The sequence below is a fragment of the Heptranchias perlo genome, chromosome 16, assembly GCF_035084215.1.
Source record: "Heptranchias perlo isolate sHepPer1 chromosome 16, sHepPer1.hap1, whole genome shotgun sequence".
In the NCBI taxonomy this organism is placed as follows: Eukaryota; Metazoa; Chordata; class Chondrichthyes; order Hexanchiformes; family Hexanchidae; genus Heptranchias; species Heptranchias perlo.
In genome coordinates, this window is record NC_090340.1 from 1,381,213 (window position 1) to 1,406,339 (window position 25,127).

The 25,127-nt window shown below is 52.8% G+C and overlaps 1 protein-coding gene across 1 annotated transcript in view; it reads right to left on the bottom strand.

Annotated features, from left to right (window-relative positions):
- The window catches only part of LOC137333450 (septin-7-like), a 162,223-nt gene that overhangs the window by 82,948 nt on the left and 54,148 nt on the right, over positions 1-25,127 (bottom strand). Inside the window, exons 3-6 of the mRNA XM_067997600.1 lie at positions 23,655-23,755; positions 23,360-23,494; positions 18,161-18,278; positions 3,635-3,727 (exon numbers count right to left, since the gene is read on the bottom strand). Coding sequence (XP_067853701.1) covers positions 3,635-3,727; positions 18,161-18,278; positions 23,360-23,494; positions 23,655-23,755 — 447 coding nt within the window. The remainder of the gene's footprint in view (positions 1-3,634; positions 3,728-18,160; positions 18,279-23,359; positions 23,495-23,654; positions 23,756-25,127) is intronic.

Consider the following 25,127-nt stretch of genomic DNA (forward strand, 5'->3'; position numbering starts at 1 on the left):
CTGTTTCTTTCCACCCGGCACCGGACATGACAAAGGCAATCCAAGCCCAGTCGATGCTGCAAAGTCCTCCTCACGAACATCTGGGGACTTGTGCCAAAATTGGGAGAGCTGTCCCACAGACTAGTCAAGCAACAGCCTGACATAGCCATACTCACAGAATCATACCTTTCAGCCAATGTCCCAGACTCTTCCATCACCATCCCTGGGTATGTCCTGACCCACCGGCAGGACAGACCCACCAGAGGTGGCGGTACAGTGATATACAGTCAGGAGGGAGTGGCCCTGGGAGTCCTCAACATTGACTCTGGACCCCATGAAATCTCATGGCATCAGACCAAACATGGGCAAGGAAACCTCCTGCTGATTACCACCTACCACCCTCCCTCAGCTGATGAATCAGTCCTCCTCCATGTTGAGCACCTCTTGGAGGAAGCACTGAGGGTAGCAAGGGGTCAGAATGTAGTCTGGGAGCGGGACTTCAATGTCCATCATCGAGTGGCTCAGTAGCACCACTACTGGCCGAGCTGGCCGAATCCTGAAGGACATAGCTGCTAGACTGGGCCTGCGGCAGGTGGTGAGTGAACCAACACGAGGGAAAAACCGACTTGACCTCGTCCTCACCAATCTACATGTCGCAGATGCATCCGTCCATGACAGTATTGGTAGGAGTGACCACCGCACAGTCCTTGTAGAGACGAAGTCCCATCTTCGCACTGAGGACACCATCCAACGTGTTGTGTGGCACTACCACCGTGCTAAGTGGGATAGATTCAGAACAGATCTAGCAGTTCAAAACTGGGCATCCATGAGGCGCTGTGGGCCATCAGCAGCAGCAGAATTGTATTCCAGCACAATCTGTAACCTCATGGCCTGGCATATTCCTCACTCTACCATTACCAACAAGCCAGGGGATCAACCCTGGTTCAATGAGGAGTGTAGAAGAGCATGCCAGGAGCAGCACCAGGCATACCTAAAAATGAGGTGCCAACCTGGTGAAGCTACAACACAGGACTACATGCATGCTAAACAGCGGAAGCAACATGCTATAGACATAGCAAAGCAATTCCACAACCAACGGATCAGATCAAAGCTCTGCAGTCCTGCCACATCCAGTCATGAATGGAGGTGGACAATTAAACAACTAACGGGAGGAGGAGGCTCTGTAAACATCCCCATCCTCAATGATGGCAAGAGTCCAGCACGTGAGTGCAAAAGACAAGGCTGAAGTGTTTGCATCCATCTTCAGCCAGAAGTGTTGAGTGGATGATCCATCTCGGCCTCCTCCCGATATCCCCACCATCACAGAAGCCAGTCTTCAGCCAATTTGATTCACTCCATGTGATATCAAGAAACGGCTGAGTGCACTGGATACAGCAAAGGATATGGGCCCCGACAACATCCCAGCTGTAGTGCTGAAGACTTGTGCTCCAGAACTAGCCGTGCCTCTAGCCAAACTGTTTCAGTACAGCTACACCACTGGCATCTACCTGACAATGTGGAAAATTGCCCAGGTATGTCCTGTCCACAAAAAGCAGGACAAATCCAATCCGGCCAATTACTGCCCATCAGTCTTTTTTTTAATTTGTTCATGGGATGTGGGCGTCGCTGGCGAGGCCGGCATTTATTGCCCATCCCTAATTGCCCTTGAGAAGGTGGTGGTGAACCGTCTTCTTGAACCGCTGCAGTCCGTGTGGTGACTGTTCTCCCACAGTGCTGTTAGGAAGGGAGTTCCAGGATTTTGATCCAGCGACGATGAAGGAACGGCGATATATTTCCAAGTCGGGATGGTGTGTGACTTGGAGGGGAACGTGCAGGTGGTGTTGTTCCCATGTACCTGCTGCTCTTGTCCTTCTAGGTGGTAGAGGTCGCGGTTTTGGGAGGTGCTGTCAAAGAAGTCTTGGCGAGTTGCTGCAGTGCATCCTGTGGATGGTACACACTGCAGCCACAGTGTGCTGGTGGTGAAGGGAGTGAATGTTTAGGGTGGTGGATGGGGTGCCAATCAAGCGGGCTGCTTTGTCCTGGATGGTGTCAAGCTTCTTGAGTGTTGTTGGAGCTGCACTCATCCAGGCAAGTGGGGAGTATTCCATCACACTCCTGACTTGTGCCTTGTAGATGGTGGAAAGGCTTTGGGGAGTCAGGAGATGAGTCACTCGCCGCAGAATACCCAGCCTCTGACCTGCTCTCGTAGCCACAGTATTTATATGGCTGGTCCAGTTAAGTTTCTGGTCAATGGTGACCCCCAGGATGTTGATGGTGGGGGATTCAGCGATGGTAATGCCGTTGAATGTCTACTCTCAAACATCAGCAAAAAGTGATGGAAGCTGTCATTAACAGAATACTCTCCATTTGCCTGGATCAGTGCAGCTCCAACAACACTCAAGAAGCTCGACACCATCCAGGACAAATCAGCCCGCTTGATTGGCACCCCATCCACCACCCTAAACATTCACTCCCTTCACCACCAGCACACTGTGGCTGCAGTGTGTACCATCCACAGGATGTACTGCAGCAACTCGCCAAGGCTTCTTCGACAGCACCTCCCAAACCCACGACCTCTACCACCTAGAAGGCCAAGTGCAGCAGGCACATGGGAACAACACCACCTGCACGTTCCCCTCCAAGTCACACACCATCCCGACTTGGAAATATATCGCCGTTCCTTCATCGTCGCTGGGTCAAAATCCTGGAACTCCCTTCCTAACAGCACTGTGGGAGAACAGTCACCACACGGACTGCAGCAGTTCAAGAAGGCAGCTCACCACCACCTTCTCAAGGGCAATTAGGGATGGGCAATAAATGCCGGCCTTGCCAGCGACGCCCACATCCCATGAACGAATAAAAAAAAACTGCTCCCATTTTTTTTCCAATCAGCTAGTGCTGGTTCTACTGTTGCTATTCACAGCTACTCTGGACCAATCTTTTGTTTCTTAACTTGTCCCATTCCCACCCTCCTTGCCTCATCACCCCTTTTGTCATTTAATCACTCTTGCCTTCTACCCTATCACAGATCTTCCCTTTTGTTCTTCCCTCCCCCTTGCCGTGGCTCTGTATTTGTTTAAAAATTTTTACTCTAACATCTTCCAGTTCTGACGAAGGTTCTTTGACCTGAAACATGAACTCTGTTTCTTTCTCCACAGATGCTGCCTCACTTGCTGAGCTTCTCCAGCATTTTCTATTTTTATTTCAGATTTTCAGCATCCGCAGTATTTTGCTTTTGATTTAGGGCTTATAATAAATATTGGTCGACAGCCTATCCCTAGAAATGGAAATAGATAAGACGAGGAAGGGAGGAGTCGGCGATGGTGGGGTGGGAATTGGAAGCAAAGTTGATGAAATTTTCCTGTGCGGGGCAACAGCAGGAAGCAGTACAAAGAGTCATCAATGTACCGGAAAAGGAGGTGTGGAAGGGGACCCGAGTTGGACTGGAGCAAGAATATTCCACATATCCCAAGGAAAGAGAGGCACAGCTAGGCCCCATACTGATTCCCATGTGGACACCTTTAATTTGGAGTGGTTTGATTGAGTGAGGGGCTTGGGATAATTGGAGTGCTACATGGGGTGTGATAAACTCTCAGTGAGGTGTGACTGCAATAATTGGTGATGAGCACACTCGACAAAAAAAATAAACAATTACCTTAAATTTTTTCGAGAATTTATTATCATCTTCATCTTCAGTGCTCGGGAAGTCATAAATTTTAATCTTCTGCTCCTTGATCTCCTTCATTATCTGTGCAAACGGAAAAGTGTCTCAATCCCAAGAAATAACAATGAACCGACGCTCTCCGCATTCATTGACAGTACAGACCCTCTCCTCACTCGCTGACAGTACGTACAGACCCTCTCCTCACTCGCTGACAGTACGTACAGACCCTCTCCTCACTCGCTATGTGACAGTACGTACAGACCCTCTCCTCACTCGCTGACAGTACGTACAGACCCTCTCCTCACTCGCTGACAGAACGTACAGACCCTCTCCTCACTCGCTGACAGTACGTACAGACCCTCTCCTCACTCGCTGTGTGACAGTACGTACAGACCCTCTCCTCACTCGCTGTGTGACAGTACGGACAGACCCTCTCCTCACTCGCTGTGTGACAGTACGTACAGACCCTCTCCTCACTCGCTGACAGTACGTACAGACCCTCTCCTCACTCGCTGTGTGACAGTACGTACAGACCCTCTCCTCACTCGCTGTGTGACAGTACGTACAGACCCTCTCCTCACTCGCTGACAGTACGTACAGACCCTCTCCTCACTCGCTGTGTGACAGTACGTACAGACCCTCTCCTCACTCGCTGTGTGACAGTACGTACAGACCCTCTCCTCACTCGCTGTGTGACAGTACGTACAGACCCTCTCCTCACTCGCTGTGTGACAGTACGTACAGACCCTCTCCTCACTCGCTGTGTGACAGTACGTACAGACCCTCTCCTCACTCGCTGTGTGACAGTACGTACAGACCCTCTCCTCACTCGCTGACAGTACGTACAGACCCTCTCCTCACTCGCTGACAGTACGTACAGACCCTCTCCTCACTCGCTGTGTGACAGTACGTACAGACCCTCTCCTCACTCGCTGACAGTACGTACAGACCCTCTCCTCACTCGCTGACAGTACGTACAGACCCTCTCCTCACTCGCTGTGTGACAGTACGTACAGACCCTCTCCTCACTCGCTGACAGTACGTACAGACCATCTCCTCACTCGCTGACAGTACGTACAGATCCTCTCCTCACTCGCTGTGCGACAGTACGTACAGACCCTCTCCTCACTCGCTGTGTGACAGTACGTACAGACCCTCTCCTCACTCGCTGTGTGACAGTACGTACAGACCCTCTCCTCACTCGCTGTGCGACAGTACGTACAGACCCTCTCCTCACTCGCTGTGTGACAGTACGTACAGACCCTCTCCTCACTCGCTGTGTGACAGTACGTACAGACCCTCTCCTCACTCGCTGTGTGACAGTACGTACAGATCCTCTCCTCACTCGCTGACAGTACGTACAGACCCTCTCCTCACTCGCTGACAGTACGTACATACCCTCTCCTCACTCGCTGACAGTACGTACAGATCCTCTCCTCACTCGCTGACAATACGTACAGACCCTCTCCTCACTCGCTGACAGTACGTACATACCCTCTCCTCACTCGCTGACAGTACGTACAGACCCTCTCCTCACTCGCTGACAGTACGTACAGACCCTCTCCTCACTCGCTGTGTGACAGTACGTACAGACTCTCTCCTCACTCGCTGACAGTACGTACAGATCCTCTCCTCACTCGCTGTGCGACAGTACGTACAGACCCTCTCCTCACTCGCTGACAGTACGTACAGACCCTCTCCTCACTCGCTGACAGTACGTACAGACCCTCTCCTCACTCGCTGACAGTACGTACAGACCCTCTCCTCACTCGCTGTGTGACAGTACGTACAGACCCTCTCCTCACTCGCTGTGTGACAGTACGTACAGACCCTCTCCTCACTCGCTGTGTGACAGTACGTACAGACCCTCTCCTCACTCGCTGTGTGACAGTACGTACAGACCCTCTCCTCACTCGCTGACAGTACGTACAGACCCTCTCCTCACTCGCTGTGTGACAGTACGTACAGACCCTCTCCTCACTCGCTGACAGTACGTACAGACCCTCTCCTCACTCGCTGTGCGACAGTACGTACAGACCCTCTCCTCACTCGCTGACAGTACGTACAGACCCTCTCCTCACTCGCTGTGCGACAGTACGTACAGACCCTCTCCTCACTCGCTGACAGTACGTACAGACCCTCTCCTCACTCGCTGTGTGACAGTACGTACAGACCCTCTCCTCACTCGCTGACAGTACGTACATACCCTCTCCTCACTCGCTGACAGTACGTACATACCCTCTCCTCACTCGCTGACAGTACGTACAGATCCTCTCCTCACTCGCTGACAGTACGTACAGACCCTCTCCTCACTCGCTGTGTGACAGTACGTACAGACCCTCTCCTCACTCGCTGACAGTACGTACAGACCCTCTCCACACTCGCTGACAGTACGTACAGACCCTCTCCTCACTCGCTGACAGTACGTACAGACCCTCTCCTCACTCGCTGACAGTACGTACAGACCCTCTCCTCACTCGCTGTGCGACAGTACGTACAGACCCTCCCCTCACTCGCTGTGTGACAGTACGTACAGACCCTCCCCTCACTCGCTGACAGTACGTACAGACCCTCTCCTCACTCGCTGACAGTACGTACAGACCCTCTCCTCACTCGCTGTGTGACAGTACGTACAGACCCTCTCCTCACTCGCTGACAGTACGTACAGACCCTCTCCTCACTCGCTGACAGTACGTACAGACCCTCTCCTCACTCGCTGACAGTACGTACAGACCCTCCCCTCACTCGCTGTGTGACAGTACGTACAGACCCTCCCCTCACTCGCTGTGCGACAGTACGTACAGACCCTTTCCTCACTCGCTGTGTGACAGTACGTACAGACCCTCTCCTCACTCGCTGACAGTACGTACAGACCCTCTCCTCACTCGCTGTGTGACAGTACGTACAGACCCTCTCCTCACTCGCTGAGCGACAGTACGTACAGACCCTCTCCTCACTCGCTGACAGTACGTACAGACCCTCTCCTCACTCGCTGACAGTACGTACAGACCCTCTCCTCACTCGCTGTGTGACAGTACGTACAGACCCTCTCCTCACTCGCTGACAGTACGTACAGACCCTCTCCTCACTCGCTGTGTGACAGTGCGTACAGACCCTCTCCTCACTCGCTGACAGTACGTACAGACCCTCTCCTCACTCGCTGTGTGACAGTACGTACAGACCCTCTCCTCACTCGCTGACAGTACGTACAGACCCTCTCCTCACTCGCTGTGTGACAGTACGTACAGACCCTCTCCTCACTCGCTGACAGTACGTGCAGACCCTCTCCTCACTCGCTGTGTGACAGTACGTACAGATCCTCTCCTCACTCGCTGTGCGACAGTACGTACAGACCCTCTCCTCACTCGCTGACAGTACAGACAGACCCTCTCCTCACTCGCTGACAGTACGTACAGACCCTCTCCTCACTCGCTGTGAGACAGTACGTACAGACCCTCTCCTCACTCGCTGTGTGACAGTACGTACAGACCCTCTCCTCACTCGCTGTGTGACAGTACGTACAGACCCTCTCCTCACTCGCTGACAGTACGTACAGACCCTCTCCTCACTCGCTGACAGTACGTACATACCCTCTCCTCACTCGCTGTGTGACAGTACGTACAGACCCTCTCCTCACTCGCTGTGTGACAGTACGTACAGACCCTCTCCTCACTCGCTGACAGTACGTACAGACCCTCTCCTCACTCGCTGTGTGACAGTACGTACAGATCCTCTCCTCACTCGCTGTGCGACAGTACGTACAGACCCTCTCCTCACTCGCTGTGTGACAGTACGTACAGACCCTCTCCTCACTCGCTGACAGTACGTACAGACCCTCCCCTCACTCGCTGACAGTACGTACAGACCCTCTCCTCACTAGCTGTGTGACAGTACGTACAGACCCTCTCCTCACTCGCTGTGCGACAGTACGTACAGACCCTCTCCTCACTCGCTGACAGTACGTACAGACCCTCTCCTCACTCGCTGACAGTACGTACAGACCCTCTCCTCACTCGCTGACAGTACAGACAGACCCTCTCCTCACTCGCTGTGTGACAGTACGTACAGACCCTCTCCTCACTCGCTGTGCGACAGTACGTACAGACCCTCTCCTCACTCGCTGTGTGACAGTACGTACAGACCCTCTCCTCACTCGCTGTGTGACAGTACGTACAGACCCTCTCCTCACTCGCTGTGTGACAGTACGTACAGACCCTCTCCTCACTCGCTGTGTGACAGTACGTACAGACCCTCTCCTCACTCGCTGACAGTACGTACAGACCCTCTCCTCACTCGCTGTGTGACAGTACGTACAGATCCTCTCCTCACTCGCTGACAGTACGTACAGACCCTCTCCTCACTCGCTGTGTGACAGTACGTACAGACCCTCTCCTCACTCGCTGTGTGACAGTACGTACAGACCCTCTCCTCACTCGCTGTGTGACAGTACGTACAGACCCTCTCCTCACTCGCTGACAGTACGTACAGACCCTCTCCTCACTCGCTGACAGTACGTACAGACCCTCTCCTCACTCGCTGACAGTACGTACAGACCCTCTCCTCACTCGCTGACAGTACGTACAGACCCTCTCCTCACTCGCTGTGCGACAGGACGTACAGACCCTCTCCTCACTCGCTGTGTGACAGTACGTACAGACCCTCTCCTCACTCGCTGACAGTACGTACAGACCCTCTCCTCACTCGCTGACAGTACGGACAGACCCTCTCCTCACTCGCTGTGCGACAGTACGTACAGACCCTCTCCTCACTCGCTGACAGTACGTACAGACCCTCTCCTCACTCGCTGACAGTACGTACAGACCCTCTCCTCACTCGCTGTGTGACAGTACGTACAGACCCTCTCCTCACTCGCTGTGTGACAGTACGTACAGACCCTCTCCTCACTCGCTGTGTGACAGTACGTACAGACCCTCTCCTCACTCGCTGTGTGACAGTACGTACAGACCCTCCCCTCACTCGCTGACAGTACGTACAGACCCTCTCCTCACTCGCTGACAGTACGTACAGACCCTCTCCTCACTCGCTGTGTGACAGTACGTACAGACCCTCTCCTCACTCGCTGTGTGACAGTACGTACAGATCCTCTCCTCACTCGCTGACAGTACGTACAGACCCTCTCCTCACTCGCTGTGTGACAGTACGTACAGATCCTCTCCTCACTCGCTGACAGTACGTACAGACCCTCCCCTCACTCGCTGACAGTACGTACAGACCCTCTCCTCACTCGCTGACAGTACGTACAGACCCTCCCCTCACTCGCTGACAGTACGTACAGACCCTCCCCTCACTCGCTGACAGTACGTACAGACCCTCTCCTCACTCGCTGTGTGACAGTACGTACAGACCCTCTCCTCACTCGCTGTGTGACAGTACGTACAGACCCTCTCCTCACTCGCTGACAGTACGTACAGACCCTCCCCTCACTCGCTGACAGTACGTACAGATCCTCTCCTCACTCGCTGACAGTACGGACAGACCCTCTCCTCACTCGCTGACAGTACGTACAGACCCTCTCCTCACTCGCTGTGCGACAGTACGTACAGACCCTCTCCTCACTCGCTGTGCGACAGTACGTACAGACCCTCTCCTCACTCGCTGACAGTACGTACAGACCCTCTCCTCACTCGCTGTGCGACAGTACGTACAGACCCTCTCCTCACTCGCTGACAGTACGTACAGACCCTCTCCTCACTCGCTGTGTGACAGTACGTACAGACCCTCTCCTCACTCGCTGTGCGACAGTACGTACAGACCCTCTCCTCACTCGCTGACAGTACGTACAGACCCTCTCCTCACTCGCTGTGTGACAGTACGTACAGACCCTCCCCTCACTCGCTGACAGTACGTACAGACCCTCTCCTCACTCGCTGACAGTACAGACAGACCCTCTCCTCACTCGCTGTGCGACAGTACGTACAGACCCTCCCCTCACTCGCTGACAGTACGTACAGACCCTCTCCTCACTCGCTGACAGTACAGACAGACCCTCTCCTCACTCGCTGTGTGACAGTACGTACAGACCCTCCCCTCACTCGCTGACAGTACGTACAGACCCTCTCCTCACTCGCTGACAGTACAGACAGACCCTCTCCTCACTCGCTGTGCGACAGTACGTACAGACCCTCCCCTCACTCGCTGACAGTACGTACAGACCCTCTCCTCACTCGCTGACAGTACAGACAGACCCTCTCCTCACTCGCTGTGTGACAGTACGTACAGACCCTCTCCTCACTCGCTGACAGTTCAGACAGACCCTCTCCTCACTCGCTGTGTGACAGTACGTACAGACCCTCTCCTCACTCGCTGTGTGACAGTACGTACAGACCCTCTCCTCACTCGCTGACAGTACAGACAGACCCTCTCCTCAGTCGCTGACAGTACGTACAGACCCTCTCCTCACTCGCTGACAGTACAGACAGACCCTCTCCTCACTCGCTGACAGTACGTACAGACCCTCTCCTCACTCGCTGTGTGACAGTACGTACAGACCATCTCCTCACTCGCTGACAGTACGTACAGACCCTCTCCTCACTCGCTGACAGTACGTACAGACCCTCTCCTCACTCGCTGTGCGACAGTACGTACAGACCCTCTCCTCACTCGCTGTGTGACAGTACGTACAGACCCTCTCCTCACTCGCTGTGTGACAGTACGTACAGACCCTCTCCTCACTCGCTGTGTGACAGTACGTACAGACCCTCTCCTCACTCGCTGACAGTACGTACAGACCCTCTCCTCACTCGCTGACAGTACGTACATACCCTCTCCTCACTCGCTGTGTGACAGTACGTACAGACCCTCTCCTCACTCGCTGTGTGACAGTACGTACAGACCCTCTCCTCACTCGCTGACAGTACGTACAGACCCTCTCCTCACTCGCTGTGTGACAGTACGTACAGATCCTCTCCTCACTCGCTGTGCGACAGTACGTACAGACCCTCTCCTCACTCGCTGTGTGACAGTACGTACAGACCCTCTCCTCACTCGCTGACAGTACGTACAGACCCTCCCCTCACTCGCTGACAGTACGTACAGACCCTCTCCTCACTCGCTGTGTGACAGTACGTACAGACCCTCTCCTCACTCGCTGTGCGACAGTACGTACAGACCCTCTCCTCACTCGCTGACAGTACGTACAGACCCTCTCCTCACTCGCTGACAGTACGTACAGACCCTCTCCTCACTCGCTGACAGTACAGACAGACCCTCTCCTCACTCGCTGTGTGACAGTACGTACAGACCCTCTCCTCACTCGCTGTGCGACAGTACGTACAGACCCTCTCCTCACTCGCTGTGTGACAGTACGTACAGACCCTCTCCTCACTCGCTGTGTGACAGTACGTACAGACCCTCTCCTCACTCGCTGTGTGACAGTACGTACAGACCCTCTCTTCACTCGCTGTGTGACAGTACGTACAGACCCTCTCCTCACTCGCTGACAGTACGTACAGACCCTCTCCTCACTCGCTGTGTGACAGTACGTACAGATCCTCTCCTCACTCGCTGACAGTACGTACAGACCCTCTCCTCACTCGCTGTGTGACAGTACGTACAGACCCTCTCCTCACTCGCTGTGTGACAGTACGTACAGACCCTCTCCTCACTCGCTGTGTGACAGTACGTACAGACCCTCTCCTCACTCGCTGACAGTACGTACAGACCCTCTCCTCACTCGCTGACAGTACGTACAGACCCTCTCCTCACTCGCTGACAGTACGTACAGACCCTCTCCTCACTCGCTGACAGTACGTACAGACCCTCTCCTCACTCGCTGACAGTACGTACAGACCCTCTCCTCACTCGCTGTGCGACAGGACGTACAGACCCTCTCCTCACTCGCTGTGTGACAGTACGTACAGACCCTCTCCTCACTCGCTGACAGTACGTACAGACCCTCTCCTCACTCGCTGACAGTACGGACAGACCCTCTCCTCACTCGCTGTGCGACAGTACGTACAGACCCTCTCCTCACTCGCTGACAGTACGTACAGACCCTCTCCTCACTCGCTGACAGTACGTACAGACCCTCTCCTCACTCGCTGTGTGACAGTACGTACAGACCCTCTCCTCACTCGCTGTGTGACAGTACGTACAGACCCTCTCCTCACTCGCTGACAGTACGTACAGACCCTCTCCTCACTCGCTGACAGTACGTACAGACCCTCTCCTCACTCGCTGACAGTACGTACAGACCCTCTCCTCACTCGCTGACAGTACGTACAGACCCTCTCCTCACTCGCTGACAGTACGTACAGACCCTCTCCTCACTCGCTGACAGTACGTACAGACCCTCTCCTCACTCGCTGTGTGACAGTACGTACATACCCTCTCCTCACTCGCTGACAGTACGTACAGACCCTCTCCTCACTCGCTGACAGTACGTACAGACCCTCTCCTCACTCGCTGTGTGACAGTACGTACAGACCCTCTCCTCACTCGCTGTGTGACAGTACGTACAGACCCTCTCCTCACTCGCTGTGTGACAGTACGTACAGACCCTCCCCTCACTCGCTGACAGTACGTACAGACCCTCTCCTCACTCGCTGACAGTACGTACAGACCCTCTCCTCACTCGCTGTGTGACAGTACGTACAGACCCTCTCCTCACTCGCTGTGTGACAGTACGTACAGACCCTCTCCTCACTCGCTGTGTGACAGTACGTACAGACCCTCTCCTCACTCGCTGTGTGACAGTACGTACAGATCCTCTCCTCACTCGCTGACAGTACGTACAGACCCTCTCCTCACTCGCTGTGTGACAGTACGTACAGATCCTCTCCTCACTCGCTGACAGTACGTACAGACCCTCCCCTCACTCGCTGACAGTACGTACAGACCCTCTCCTCACTCGCTGACAGTACGTACAGACCCTCCCCTCACTCGCTGACAGTACGTACAGACCCTCCCCTCACTCGCTGACAGTACGTACAGACCCTCTCCTCACTCGCTGTGTGACAGTACGTACAGACCCTCTCCTCACTCGCTGTGTGACAGTACGTACAGACCCTCTCCTCACTCGCTGACAGTACGTACAGACCCTCCCCTCACTCGCTGACAGTACGTACAGATCCTCTCCTCACTCGCTGACAGTACGGACAGACCCTCTCCTCACTCGCTGACAGTACGTACAGACCCTCTCCTCACTCGCTGTGCGACAGTACGTACAGACCCTCTCCTCACTCGCTGTGCGACAGTACGTACAGACCCTCTCCTCACTCGCTGACAGTACGTACAGACCCTCTCCTCACTCGCTGTGTGACAGTACGTACAGACCCTCTCCTCACTCGCTGACAGTACGTACAGACCCTCTCCTCACTCGCTGTGTGACAGTACGTACAGACCCTCTCCTCACTCGCTGTGTGACAGTACGTACAGACCCTCCCCTCACTCGCTGACAGTACGTACAGACCCTCTCCTCACTCGCTGACAGTACAGACAGACCCTCTCCTCACTCGCTGTGCGACAGTACGTACAGACCCTCCCCTCACTCGCTGACAGTACGTACAGACCCTCTCCTCACTCGCTGACAGTACAGACAGACCCTCTCCTCACTCGCTGTGTGACAGTACGTACAGACCCTCCCCTCACTCGCTGACAGTACGTACAGACCCTCTCCTCACTCGCTGACAGTACAGACAGACCCTCTCCTCACTCGCTGTGCGACAGTACGTACAGACCCTCCCCTCACTCGCTGACAGTACGTACAGACCCTCTCCTCACTCGCTGACAGTACAGACAGACCCTCTCCTCACTCGCTGTGTGACAGTACGTACAGACCCTCTCCTCACTCGCTGACAGTTCAGACAGACCCTCTCCTCACTCGCTGTGTGACAGTACGTACAGACCCTCTCCTCACTCGCTGTGTGACAGTACGTACAGACCCTCTCCTCACTCGCTGACAGTACAGACAGACCCTCTCCTCACTCGCTGACAGTACGTACAGACCCTCTCCTCACTCGCTGACAGTACAGACAGACCCTCTCCTCACTCGCTGACAGTACGTACAGACCCTCTCCTCACTCGCTGTGTGACAGTACGTACAGACCCTCTCCTCACTCGCTGTGTGACAGTACGTACAGACCATCTCCTCACTCGCTGACAGTACGTACAGACCCTCTCCTCACTCGCTGACAGTACGTACAGACCCTCTCCTCACTCGCTGTGCGACAGTACGTACAGACCCTCTCCTCACTCGCTGTGTGACAGTACGTACAGATCCTCTCCTCACTCGCTGTGTGACAGTACGTACAGACCCTCTCCTCACTCGCTGTGTGACAGTACGTACAGACCCTCTCCTCACTCGCTGTGTGACAGTACGTACAGACCCTCTCCTCACTCGCTGACAGTACGTACAGACCCTCTCCTCACTCGCTGACAGTACGTACAGACCCTCTCCTCACTCGCTGTGTGACAGTACGTACAGACCCTCTCCTCACTCGCTGTGTGACAGTACGTACAGACCCTCCCCTCACTCGCTGACAGTACGTACAGACCCTCTCCTCACTCGCTGACAGTACAGACAGACCCTCTCCTCACTCGCTGTGTGACAGTACGTACAGACCCTCCCCTCACTCGCTGACAGTACGTACAGACCCTCTCCTCACTCGCTGACAGTACGTACAGACCCTCTCCTCACTCGCTGTGTGACAGTACGTACAGACCCTCCCCTCACTCGCTGACAGTACGTACAGACCCTCTCCTCACTCGCTGACAGTACGTACAGACCCTCTCCTCACTCGCTGACAGTACAGACAGACCCTCTCCTCACTCGCTGTGTGACAGTACGTACAGACCCTCTCCTCACTCGCTGACAGTACGTACAGACCCTCTCCTCACTCGCTGACAGTACAGACAGACCCTCTCCTCACTCGCTGTGCGACAGTACGTACAGACCCTCTCCTCACTCGCTGTGCGACAGTACGTACAGACCCTCTCCTCACTCGCTGACAATACGTACAGACCCTCTCCTCACTCGCTGTGTGACAGTACGGACAGACCCTCTCCTCACTCGCTGTGCGACAGTACGTACAGACCCTCTCCTCACTCGCTGACAGTACGTACAGACCCTCTCCTCACTCGCTGTGTGACAGTACGTACAGACCCTCTCCTCACTCGCTGTGTGACAGTACGTACAGACCCTCTCCTCACTCGCTGACAGTACGTACAGACCCTCTCCTCACTCGCTGTGTGACAGTACGTACAGACCCTCTCCTCACTCGCTGTGTGACAGTACGTACAGACCCTCTCCTCACTCGCTGTGTGACAGTACGTACAGACCCTCTCCTCACTCGCTGTGTGACAGTACGTACAGACCCTCTCCTCACTCGCTGTGTGACAGTACGTACAGATCCTCTCCTCACTCGCTGACAGTACGTACAGACCCTCTCCTCACTCGCTGTGTGACAGTACGTACAGACCCTCTCCTCACTCGCTGACAGTACGTACAGACCCTCCTCACTCGCTGTGTGACAGTACGTACAGACCCTCTCCTCACTCGCTGACAGTACGGACAGACCCTCTCCTCACTCGCTGTGTGACAGTACGTACAGACCCTCTCCTCACTCGCTGACAGTACGTACAGACCCTCTCCTCACTCGCTGACAGTACGTACAGACCCTCTCCTCACTCGCTGTGTGACAGTACGTACAGACCCTCTCCTCACTCGCTGACAGTACGTACAGACCCTCTCCTCACTCGCTGTGTGACAGTACGTACAGACCCTCTCCTCACTCGCTGACAGTACGTACAGACCCTCTCCTCACTCGCTGTGTGACAGTACGTACAGACCCTCTCCTCACTCGCTGTGTGACAGTACGTACAGACCCTCTCCTCACTCGCTGTGTGACAGTACGTAGAGACCCTCTCCTCACTCGCTGTGCGACAGTACGTACAGACCCTCTCCTCACTCGCTGTGTGACAGTACGTACAGACCCTCTCCTCACTCGCTGACAGTACGTACAGACCCTCTCCTCACTCGCTGACAGTACGTACAGACCCTCTCCTCACTCGCTGACAGTACGTACAGACCCTCTCCTCACTCGCTGACAGTACGTACAGACCCTCTCCTCACTCGCTGACAGTACGTACAGACCCTCTCCTCACTCGCTGTGTGACAGTACGTACAGACCCTCTCCTCACTCGCTGTGCGACAGTACGTACAGACCCTCTCCTCACTCGCTGTGTGACAGTACGTACAGACCCTCTCCTCACTCGCTGTGTGACAGTACGTACAGACCCTCTCCTCACTCGCTGACAGTACGTACAGACCCTCTCCTCACTCGCTGACAGTACGGACAGACCCTCTCCTCACTCGCTGTGCGACAGTACGTACAGACCCTCTCCTCACTCGCTGTGTGACAGTACGTACAGACCCTCTCCTCACTCGCTGACAGTACGTGCAGACCCTCTCCTCACTCGCTGTGTGACAGTACGTACAGACCCTCTCCTCACTCGCTGTGTGACAGTACGTACAGACCCTCTCCTCACTCGCTGACAGTACGTACAGACCCTCTCCTCACTCGCTGACAGTACGTACAGACCCTCTCCTCACTCGCTGTGTGACAGTACGTACAGACCCTCCCCTCACTCGCTGACAGTACGTACACACCCTCCCCTCACTCGCTGTGTGACAGTACGTACAGACCCTCCCCTCACTCGCTGACAGTACAGACAGACCCTCTCCTCACTCGCTGTGCGACAGTACGTACAGACCCTCTCCTCACTCGCTGTGTGACAGTACGTACAGACCCTCTCCTCACTCGCTGTGTGACAGTACGTACAGACCCTCTCCTCACTCGCTGTGTGACAGTACGTACAGACCCTCTCCTCACTCGCTGACAGTACGTACAGACCCTCTCCTCACTCGCTGTGTGACAGTACGTACAGACCCTCTCCTCACTCGCTGTGTGACAGTACGTACAGACCCTCTCCTCACTCGCTGTGTGACAGTACGTACAGACCCTCTCCTCACTCGCTGTGTGACAGTACGTACAGACCCTCTCCTCACTCGCTGACAGTACGTACAGACCCTCTCCTCACTCGCTGTGTGACAGTACGTACAGACCCTCTCCTCACTCGCTGTGTGACAGTACGTACAGACCCTCTCCTCACTCGCTGTGTGACAGTACGTACAGACCCTCTCCTCACTCGCTGTGTGACAGTACGTACAGACCCTCTCCTCACTCGCTGACAGTACGTACAGACCCTCTCCTCACTCGCTGACAGTACGTACAGACCCTCTCCTCACTCGCTGACAGTACGTACAGACCCTCTCCTCACTCGCTGTGTGACAGTACGTACAGACCCTCTCCTCACTCGCTGACAGTACGTACAGACCCTCTCCTCACTCGCTGACAGTACGTACAGACCCTCTCCTCACTCGCTGTGTGACAGTACGTACAGACCCTCTCCTCACTCGCTGACAGTACGGACAGACCCTCTCCTCACTCGCTGTGTGACAATACGTACAGACCCTCTCCTCACTCGCTGTGTGACAGTACGTACAGACCCTCTCCTCACTCGCTGTGTGACAGTACGTACAGACCCTCTCCTCACTCGCTGTGTGACAGTACGTACAGACCCTCTCCTCACTCGCTGTGCGACAGTACGTACAGACCCTCTCCTCACTCGCTGACAGTACGGACAGACCCTCTCCTCACTCGCTGTGCGACAGTACGTACAGACCCTCCCCTCACTCGCTGACAGAACGTACAGACCCTCTCCTCACTCGCTGTGTGACAGTACGTACAGACCCTCTCCTCACTCGCTGACAGTACGTACAGACGCTCTCCTCACTCGCTGACAGTACGTACAGACCCTCTCCTCACTCGCTGACAGTACGTACAGACCCTCTCCTCACTCGCTGTGTGACAGCACAAGCTGACACTCTCCTCACTCGCTGTGAGACAGCACAAGCTGACACTCTCCTCACTCGCTGTGAGACAGCACAAGCTGACACTCTCCTCACTCGCTGCAGTTACACTGTGCCCATTCCCACCTCCAGGAGCAGAGACTGTGGTTACAGCGTGCCCACTCCCACCTCCAGGAGCAGAGACTGTGGTTACACTGTGCCCACTCCCACCTCCAGGAGCAGAGACTGTGGTTACAGTGTGCCCACTCCCACCTCCAGGAGCAGAGACTGTGGTTACAGCGTGCCCATTCCCACCTCCAGGAGCAGAGACTGCGGTTACAGTGTGCCCACTCCCACCTCCAGGAGCAGAGACTGTGGTTACAGTGTGCCCATTCCCACCTCCAGGAGCAGAGACTGTGGTTACAGTGTGCCCACTCCCACCTCCAGGAGCAGAGACTGTGGTTACAGTGTGCCCACTCCCACCTCCAGGAGCAGAGACTGTGGTTACAGTGTGCCCACTCCCACCTCCAGGAGCAGAGACTGTGGTTACAGTGTGCCCATTCCCACCTCCAGGAGCAGAGACTGCGGTTACAGTGTGCCCAACTGCCTGTTGGAATCTACCAATGGTTACACAGAGGACTCGTTACCTGCTTCTTGAAGTGCTGGCACTCCTCGGGGGTGAGTGTGTCTGCTTTTGCAATGAGCGGAATAATGTTCACCTTCTCGTGTAAATGCTTCATAAACTCGATGTCCAAAGGCTTCAGGCTGGAAGTGAATGGGAGAAGCTGAGTGATTGCTGCAACAGGGTACATAGGAACATAGGAACAGGAGTAGGCCATTCAGCCCCTCGTGCCTGCTCCGCCATTTGATAAGATCATGGCTGATCTGTGATCTAACTCCATATACCTGCCTTTGGCCCATATCCCTTCATACCTTTGGTTGACAAAAAGCTATCTATCTCACATTTAAATTTAGCAATTGAGCAAGTATCAATTGCCGTTTGCGGAAGAGAGTTCCAAACTTCTACAACCCTTTGTGTGTAGAAATGTTTTCTAATCTCGCTCCTGAAAGGTCTGGCTCTAATTTTTAGACTGTGCCCTCACTCCTAAAATCCCCAACCAGCGGAAATAGTTTCTCTCCATCCACCCTATCTGTTCCCCTTAATATCTTATAAACTTCGATCAGATCACCCCTTAACCTTCGAAACTCGAAAGAATACAACCCCAATTTGTGAAATCTCTCCTCGTAACTTATCCCTTGAAGTCCGGGTATCATTCTAGTAAACCTACGCTGCACTCCCTCCAAGGCCAATATGTCCTTCCGAAGGTGCGGTGCCCAGAACTGCTCACAGTACTCCAGGTGCGGTCTAACCAGGGTTTTGTATAGCTGCAGCATAACTTCTGCCCCCTTGTACTCTGGTCCTCTAGATATGAAGGCCAGCATTCCATTAGCCTTATTGATTATTTTCTGCACCTGTTCATGACACTTCAATGATCTATGTACCTGAACCCCTCGGTCCCTTTGGACATCCACTGTTTTTAACTTTTTACCATTTAGAAAGTACCCTGTTCTATTCTTTTTTGATCCAAAGTGGATGACCTCACATGTGTCTACATTGAATTCCATTTGCCACAGTTTTGCCCATTCACCTAATCTATCAATATCGCTTTGTAATTTTATGTTTTCATCTACACTGCTTACAATGCCACCAATCTTTGTGTCATCTGCAAACTTAGATATGAGACTTTCTATGTCTTCATCTAAGTCGTTAACAAATATTGTGAATAACTGAGGCTCCAAGACAGATCCCTGCAGGACTCCACTAGTCACATCCTGCCAATGTGAGTACCTTCCCATTATCCCTACTCTGTCGCCTTTCGCTCAGCCAACTTCCTAACCAAGTCCGTACTTTTCCCTCGATTCCATGGGCTTTTATCTTAGCTAACAGTCTCTTATGTGGGACCTTATCAAATACCTTCTGGAAGTCCATATAAATAACATTCATTGACATTCCCTGTCCACTACTTTAGACACCTCTTCAAAAAATTCAATCAGGTTTGTCAGGCACGACTTACCTTTCACAAATCCATGCTGGTACTCTCTGATTAACTGAAAATTCTCGAGGTGTTCAGTCACCCTATCCTTAATCATAGACTCCAGCAATTTCCCCACAACAGATGTTGGGCTAACTGGTCTATAATTCCCCGGTTTCCCTCTCTCTCCTTTCTTAACAAGCGGAGTGACATGTGCAATTTTCCAATCCAGAGGAACAGTTCCTGAATCTCGAGAACTTTGAAAGATTATAGTTAGGGCATCCGCAATGTGCTCATCTCCTTCCTTTAAAACCCTGGGATGGAAACCATCTGGTCCTGGGGATTTGTCACTCTTTAGTGCTATTATATTCTTCATTACTGTTGCTTTACTTATGCTAATTTTATCGAGTCCCTGTCCCCGATTCAATATTAGTTTTCTTGGGATTTCCGGTATGCTATTCTCTTTTTTGACTGTAAATACTGACGCAAAGTAATTATTCAACATGTCCGCCATTTCCCCATTGTCAATGACAATATCCCCACTTTCAGTTTTTAAGGGGCCAACACTGCTCCTGACCACCCTCTTTTTCCTAATATAACTATAAAAGTTCTTCGTATTGGTTTTGATATCCCTTGCGAGTTTCATTTCATACTCTATTTTTGTAGCCCTTACTATCTGTTTTGTGACCCTTTGTTGATCTTTGTATCTTTCCCATTCGCCAGGATCTGTGCCATTTTTTGCCTTTTTGTATGCCCTTTCCTTATGTCTTATACTGTCCCTTACCTCTTTAGTTGTCTATGGCTGTTTTTTTTGGCAAGTAGAGTTCTTGCCCCTCAGGGGTATAAACCGATTCTGTGTCACGTTAAATGTTTCTTTAAACATTTCCCACTGATCATCAGTCGTTTTACCCATTAACAGATTTGCCCAGTTTACTGTGGACAGTCTCTGTCTCATCCCATTGAAGTCGGCCTTACCCAAGTCTAGAATCTTAGCAGCTGATTCACTTTTTTCCCTTTCAAACACCACATTGAACTCGATCATGTTATGATCACCATTGGATAGATGTTCACGCACAGTTAAGCTGTTAACTAAATCTGGTTCGTTAATTATTACTAAATCTAGTATGGCTTGCCCCCTTGTTGCCTCTCGGACATACTGCTGTAGAAAACTATCCCGGACACACTCAAGAAATTCACTACCTTTCTGACAGTTGCGAGTCTGCTTTCCCCAATCTATGTGAAGGTTAAAGTCCCCCATTAAGACCACTATGCCTTTCTTACATGCTTGTCTAATCTCTGCATTTATCCAATCTAGCACTTCAGAGCTGCTGCCAGGGGTCCTATACACAACTCCCACTATAGTCTTAGATCCTTTCCTATTTCTCAATTCAACCCATAAGGTCTCTGTTGGCTGCTTACCTCTCGTTATATCCTCCTTTATCATTGAAGTGATTTCATCTCTAATCATTAAGGCTACTCCCCCCCCCCCACCTTCCATTTTCCCTATCTCTCCTGTAGACCTTTGAACCTGGTATAATTCGTTCCCAATCCTGACCATCCTGCAGCCATGACTCAGTAATAGCTATCACGTCATACCCTCCAATTTGAATTTGAACCTGTAGTTCATTTAATTTATTCCTTATACTCCGTTCATTTGTATATAGAACTCTTAGTTGGGCCACACATCCTAGCCTGACCTTCAGCTTTGATGCTGGGTTAATCGCCTTACGCCTTCTAGTTTTTATTTTATCTGTCGTGCCTAAAGTACACTTTCTTTCCGCTGCTCTACGCTTTTCCCTTTCACTTGTTCTTGAACAACTGTTTGTACTATTTGTATTGTAAATTTCCCCTGGGTCTTCCCCTCTCTTGCTGCTCTCAACTTTACTCCCTTCTGACTCCCCGCTCAGGTTCCCATCCCCCTGCCACTCTAGTTTAAACCATCCCCAACAGCACTCGCAAACACCCCCGCGAGGACATTGGTCCCGGTCCTGCTCGGGTGTAACCCATCTCGCTTGTACAGGTCCCACCTTCCCCAGAACCGGTCCCAATGTCCCAGGAATCTAAATCCCTCCCTCCTACACCATCCCTGCAGCCACGCATTCATCCGGTCTATTCTCCTGTTCCTATACTCACTAGCACGTGGCACTGGTAGTAATCCTGAGATCACTACCTTTGAAGTCCTGCTTTTTAATTTATCTCCTAACTCCTTAAATTCACCTTGCAGGACCTCATCCCTTTTTTTTACCTGTGTCGTTGGTACCGATATGGACCACGACTACTGGCTGTTCACCCTCCCCCTCCAGAATGCCCTGCAGCCGCTCCGTGACATCCTTGACCCTAGCACCAGGGAGGCAACATACCATCCTGGAGTCATGTTTGCGGCCACAGAATGCCTATCTGTTCCCCTTACAATTGAATCCCCTATAACTATGGCCCTGCCACTCTTCTTCCTCTCCTCCTGTGCACTGGGTAAAGTAAAACAAACTCTTCTCAGTCTTTCGGCGAGCCTTTCTCAGCTGTCTGAATGCCAGTATCTGCCTGCACCTCTACTGCCAACTCCCATCCTCCCCCACCTTGCCCAGGCTAGGTGAGGAACCAGCCAGGCACAACATGCCTCATTATCGTGCTCCTGAGCCCCCCTCCTGGGGGATTGTTAACCACCCCTCATTGCCCAACCCAAGGCTCCAGGGCACTCGCTTTGTTAGATACATTTCCCACCACAGGTTCAGCAAGGGCTAGGTACAGAGTAAAGCTCCCTCTACACTGTCCCATCAAACACTCCCAGGGCAGGTACAGCACGGGTTAGATACAGAGTAAAGCTCCTTCTACACTGTCCCATCAAACACTCCCAGAGCAGGTACAGCACTGGTTAGATACAGAGTAAAGCTCCCTCTACACTGTCCCATCAAACACTCCCAGAGCAGGTACAGCACTGGTTAGATACAGAGTAAAGCTCCCTTTACACTATAGCATCAAACGCTCCAGGGCAGGTACAGCACGGGTTAGATACAGAGTAAAGCTTCCTCTACACTGTCTACACAGTATGGGGGAGGCACTCTCTCTTCGTGCAATCTGTTTCTTGCTGACAGTGAACCAGTAACTGGGCCCGTTACACCTGCACGACCCTGTTTGGAAACAGCGTCCGGAAAACCAGCCACCAAGCTGTGTAAGATCGGGATCAGGGCTCTCTCCCAACAGGTGCTGGGAGCTCTAAGTCCTTCCTCAGCTGTGTACAAACCCTCGATAAAAGGACGTAGATCACAGCCACACTGCGCTGGTGCACATAGTCCAAGGGAACGGTGAGAAAACCCATCGGACCCAGCTATGATCAGCCAACTGGTGACAGGCAATTCCCCTGGCCCCTCCCGAGCCCCCTCCCCCGCCAGCCCTGCCTCGAGCCCCTCCCCCAGTCCAGTGTCCCATACTGCTGACCATCAGCACCACTGCTTCACAGTAAATGAGAAATTGTGTTTCTGCTACATTTGTGGAATATGAATATTGTATAAATGCAAATTGTTTTTATTCATAATTATGAATAAAAACAATTTGCATTTATACAATATTCATATTCCACAAATCCACAGAATTTGCAGCTGGAGGGAGACCATTCGGCCCTTCGTGCCAGTGCCGGCCCTTTGCTGCAGCATTCTGACACTGATCCCGCCGCCCTGCTGCACCATTCTTCAGGCCGTGATGAGGACAATCGTCCTCCTCTACCCTTCGTGTGGCCGATGATCATGGCAGGCGTGGCACCTGGTGAGGTGATGAGAGGTGAGGATGGGTGTATACAGTTACTCCACTCCCTGCGCTCACCCGTGTCCTGACGGAGCGATGAAGTACAGGCAGCAGTGCACACGGCTGTCCGCCATTTGCCGCCGGTTAACCCGGGACTCGGAGTTGAGGAAATCCTCGAACTTGCTGTCGATGTAGTTCATGACTGGCTGCCAGCTGCAAGAGAACAGTGAGTGACAGTAACCATCCAAGCACCACTCCCGGGGTGGGGGGGGGGGGGGGGGGAGGGGAGGAGGGAGAGATGGCGAATGGGAAGGAGGAAGGGGGTGGAGGAGGAGAGGAAAGAGTGAGGGGGGAGGGGGTTGCCTGGGCCTACCAGTTACTGTTGTCCACGGCATCTCCAAATCCTGGGGTGTCGACGATGGTCAGTGTGAGCTGTACACCACCTTCTTTAACGAGAACCTTTGCCTGTTCAACCTGGATACAAAAACAGGTAAACACCACTCAGGCCACCATTTAAAAAGCATCCTGCTCCTCAAACATATACAAAGGAAACGGTCAATGGCAACCCAACACACTCTTTAATTAACTGTGAATCTGCAATTATTGGATGTAATTCCGCAGAGTCCTCCCATCACACTACTCTGCACTTTATCCGACAGCAGTGAACACTCCTCACTGAAATGCTTTGCGTGCCACGAACTGATCCTCAGTACCAGCCGATGGCAGGCTGTCAAAATGCAGGGCAGCTCAGCTACTTGTACACGCAAACCCAACCCCCACCCGGCATGCACAAACAAACCCACCCACCCCCCCCAACACGATCCGACATGACTTGCGGCCCAGCTCTGAGCAATGAGGGGAGCAGAGCATCTGATCCGAGCCAGAGCTCATGGTCTGAAAGATAAATATTAATGTTCCAAGAGCCTGCACTCGCACTGTCCAGTGAAATACAGGTGGCAACGAGGGGCTGGGGTTCGAAGCAGCAAGGGTGAAATGTTGAGGAACCGGACTGGGGTTAGCTGTCACACTGTGTACAAGACCCGTCTCACTGACTTGTGCAAATGACACACACTGACGTGCTGAAATACAATGATCTCTTCGTTAAACAAGTCAGCGCAGCGCTGCACCCATTGGATTAGTGAAAGCCTCACAGATTGTTGGGTCCCTTAAGAAAGAGATGCCCAAACTTTTGCAGCAGTGAGTCAGATGTGTGCGTGACCCAAGTAAGGAATGGGCCACACAGGGCCAGTGGTGGAACTGATCGGGCCCCAAGTACAGTGTGATTTCATGTCCCTCCCTGTCACCCTACTTCATGGATGAGCAGGCAGTACCTCCCCTGCTGATTCATGGTCTCCATACAATTATAGAAAGTTATGGCACAGAAGGAGGCCATTCGGCACATCGTGTATGTACGAGCCGAAAAAGATCTACCCAGCCTAATCCCACTTTCCAGCTCTTGGTCCGTAGCCCTGTAGGTTACGGCTCTTCAGGTGCTCATCCACGTACATTTTAAATGAGTTGAGGGTTTCTGCTTCTACCACCCTTTCAGGCAGTGAGTTCCAGACTTCTATCACCTTCTCGGTGAAAAAATTTCTCCCCAGCTCCCCTCTAATCCTTCAACCTTTAAATCTATGCCCCCTGGTCACTGACCTTTCTGCTAAAGGGAATAGGTCCTCCCTATCCACTCTATCTAATCCCATTATAATTTTATGCACCTCAATTAAACCTCCCCTCAGCCTCCTTTGTTCCAAAAAAAAAACAATCCCAGCCTATCCAATCTTTTATCATAGCTAAAATTCTCCAGTCCTGGCAACATCCTCGTAAATCCCCTCTGCACCCTCTCCAG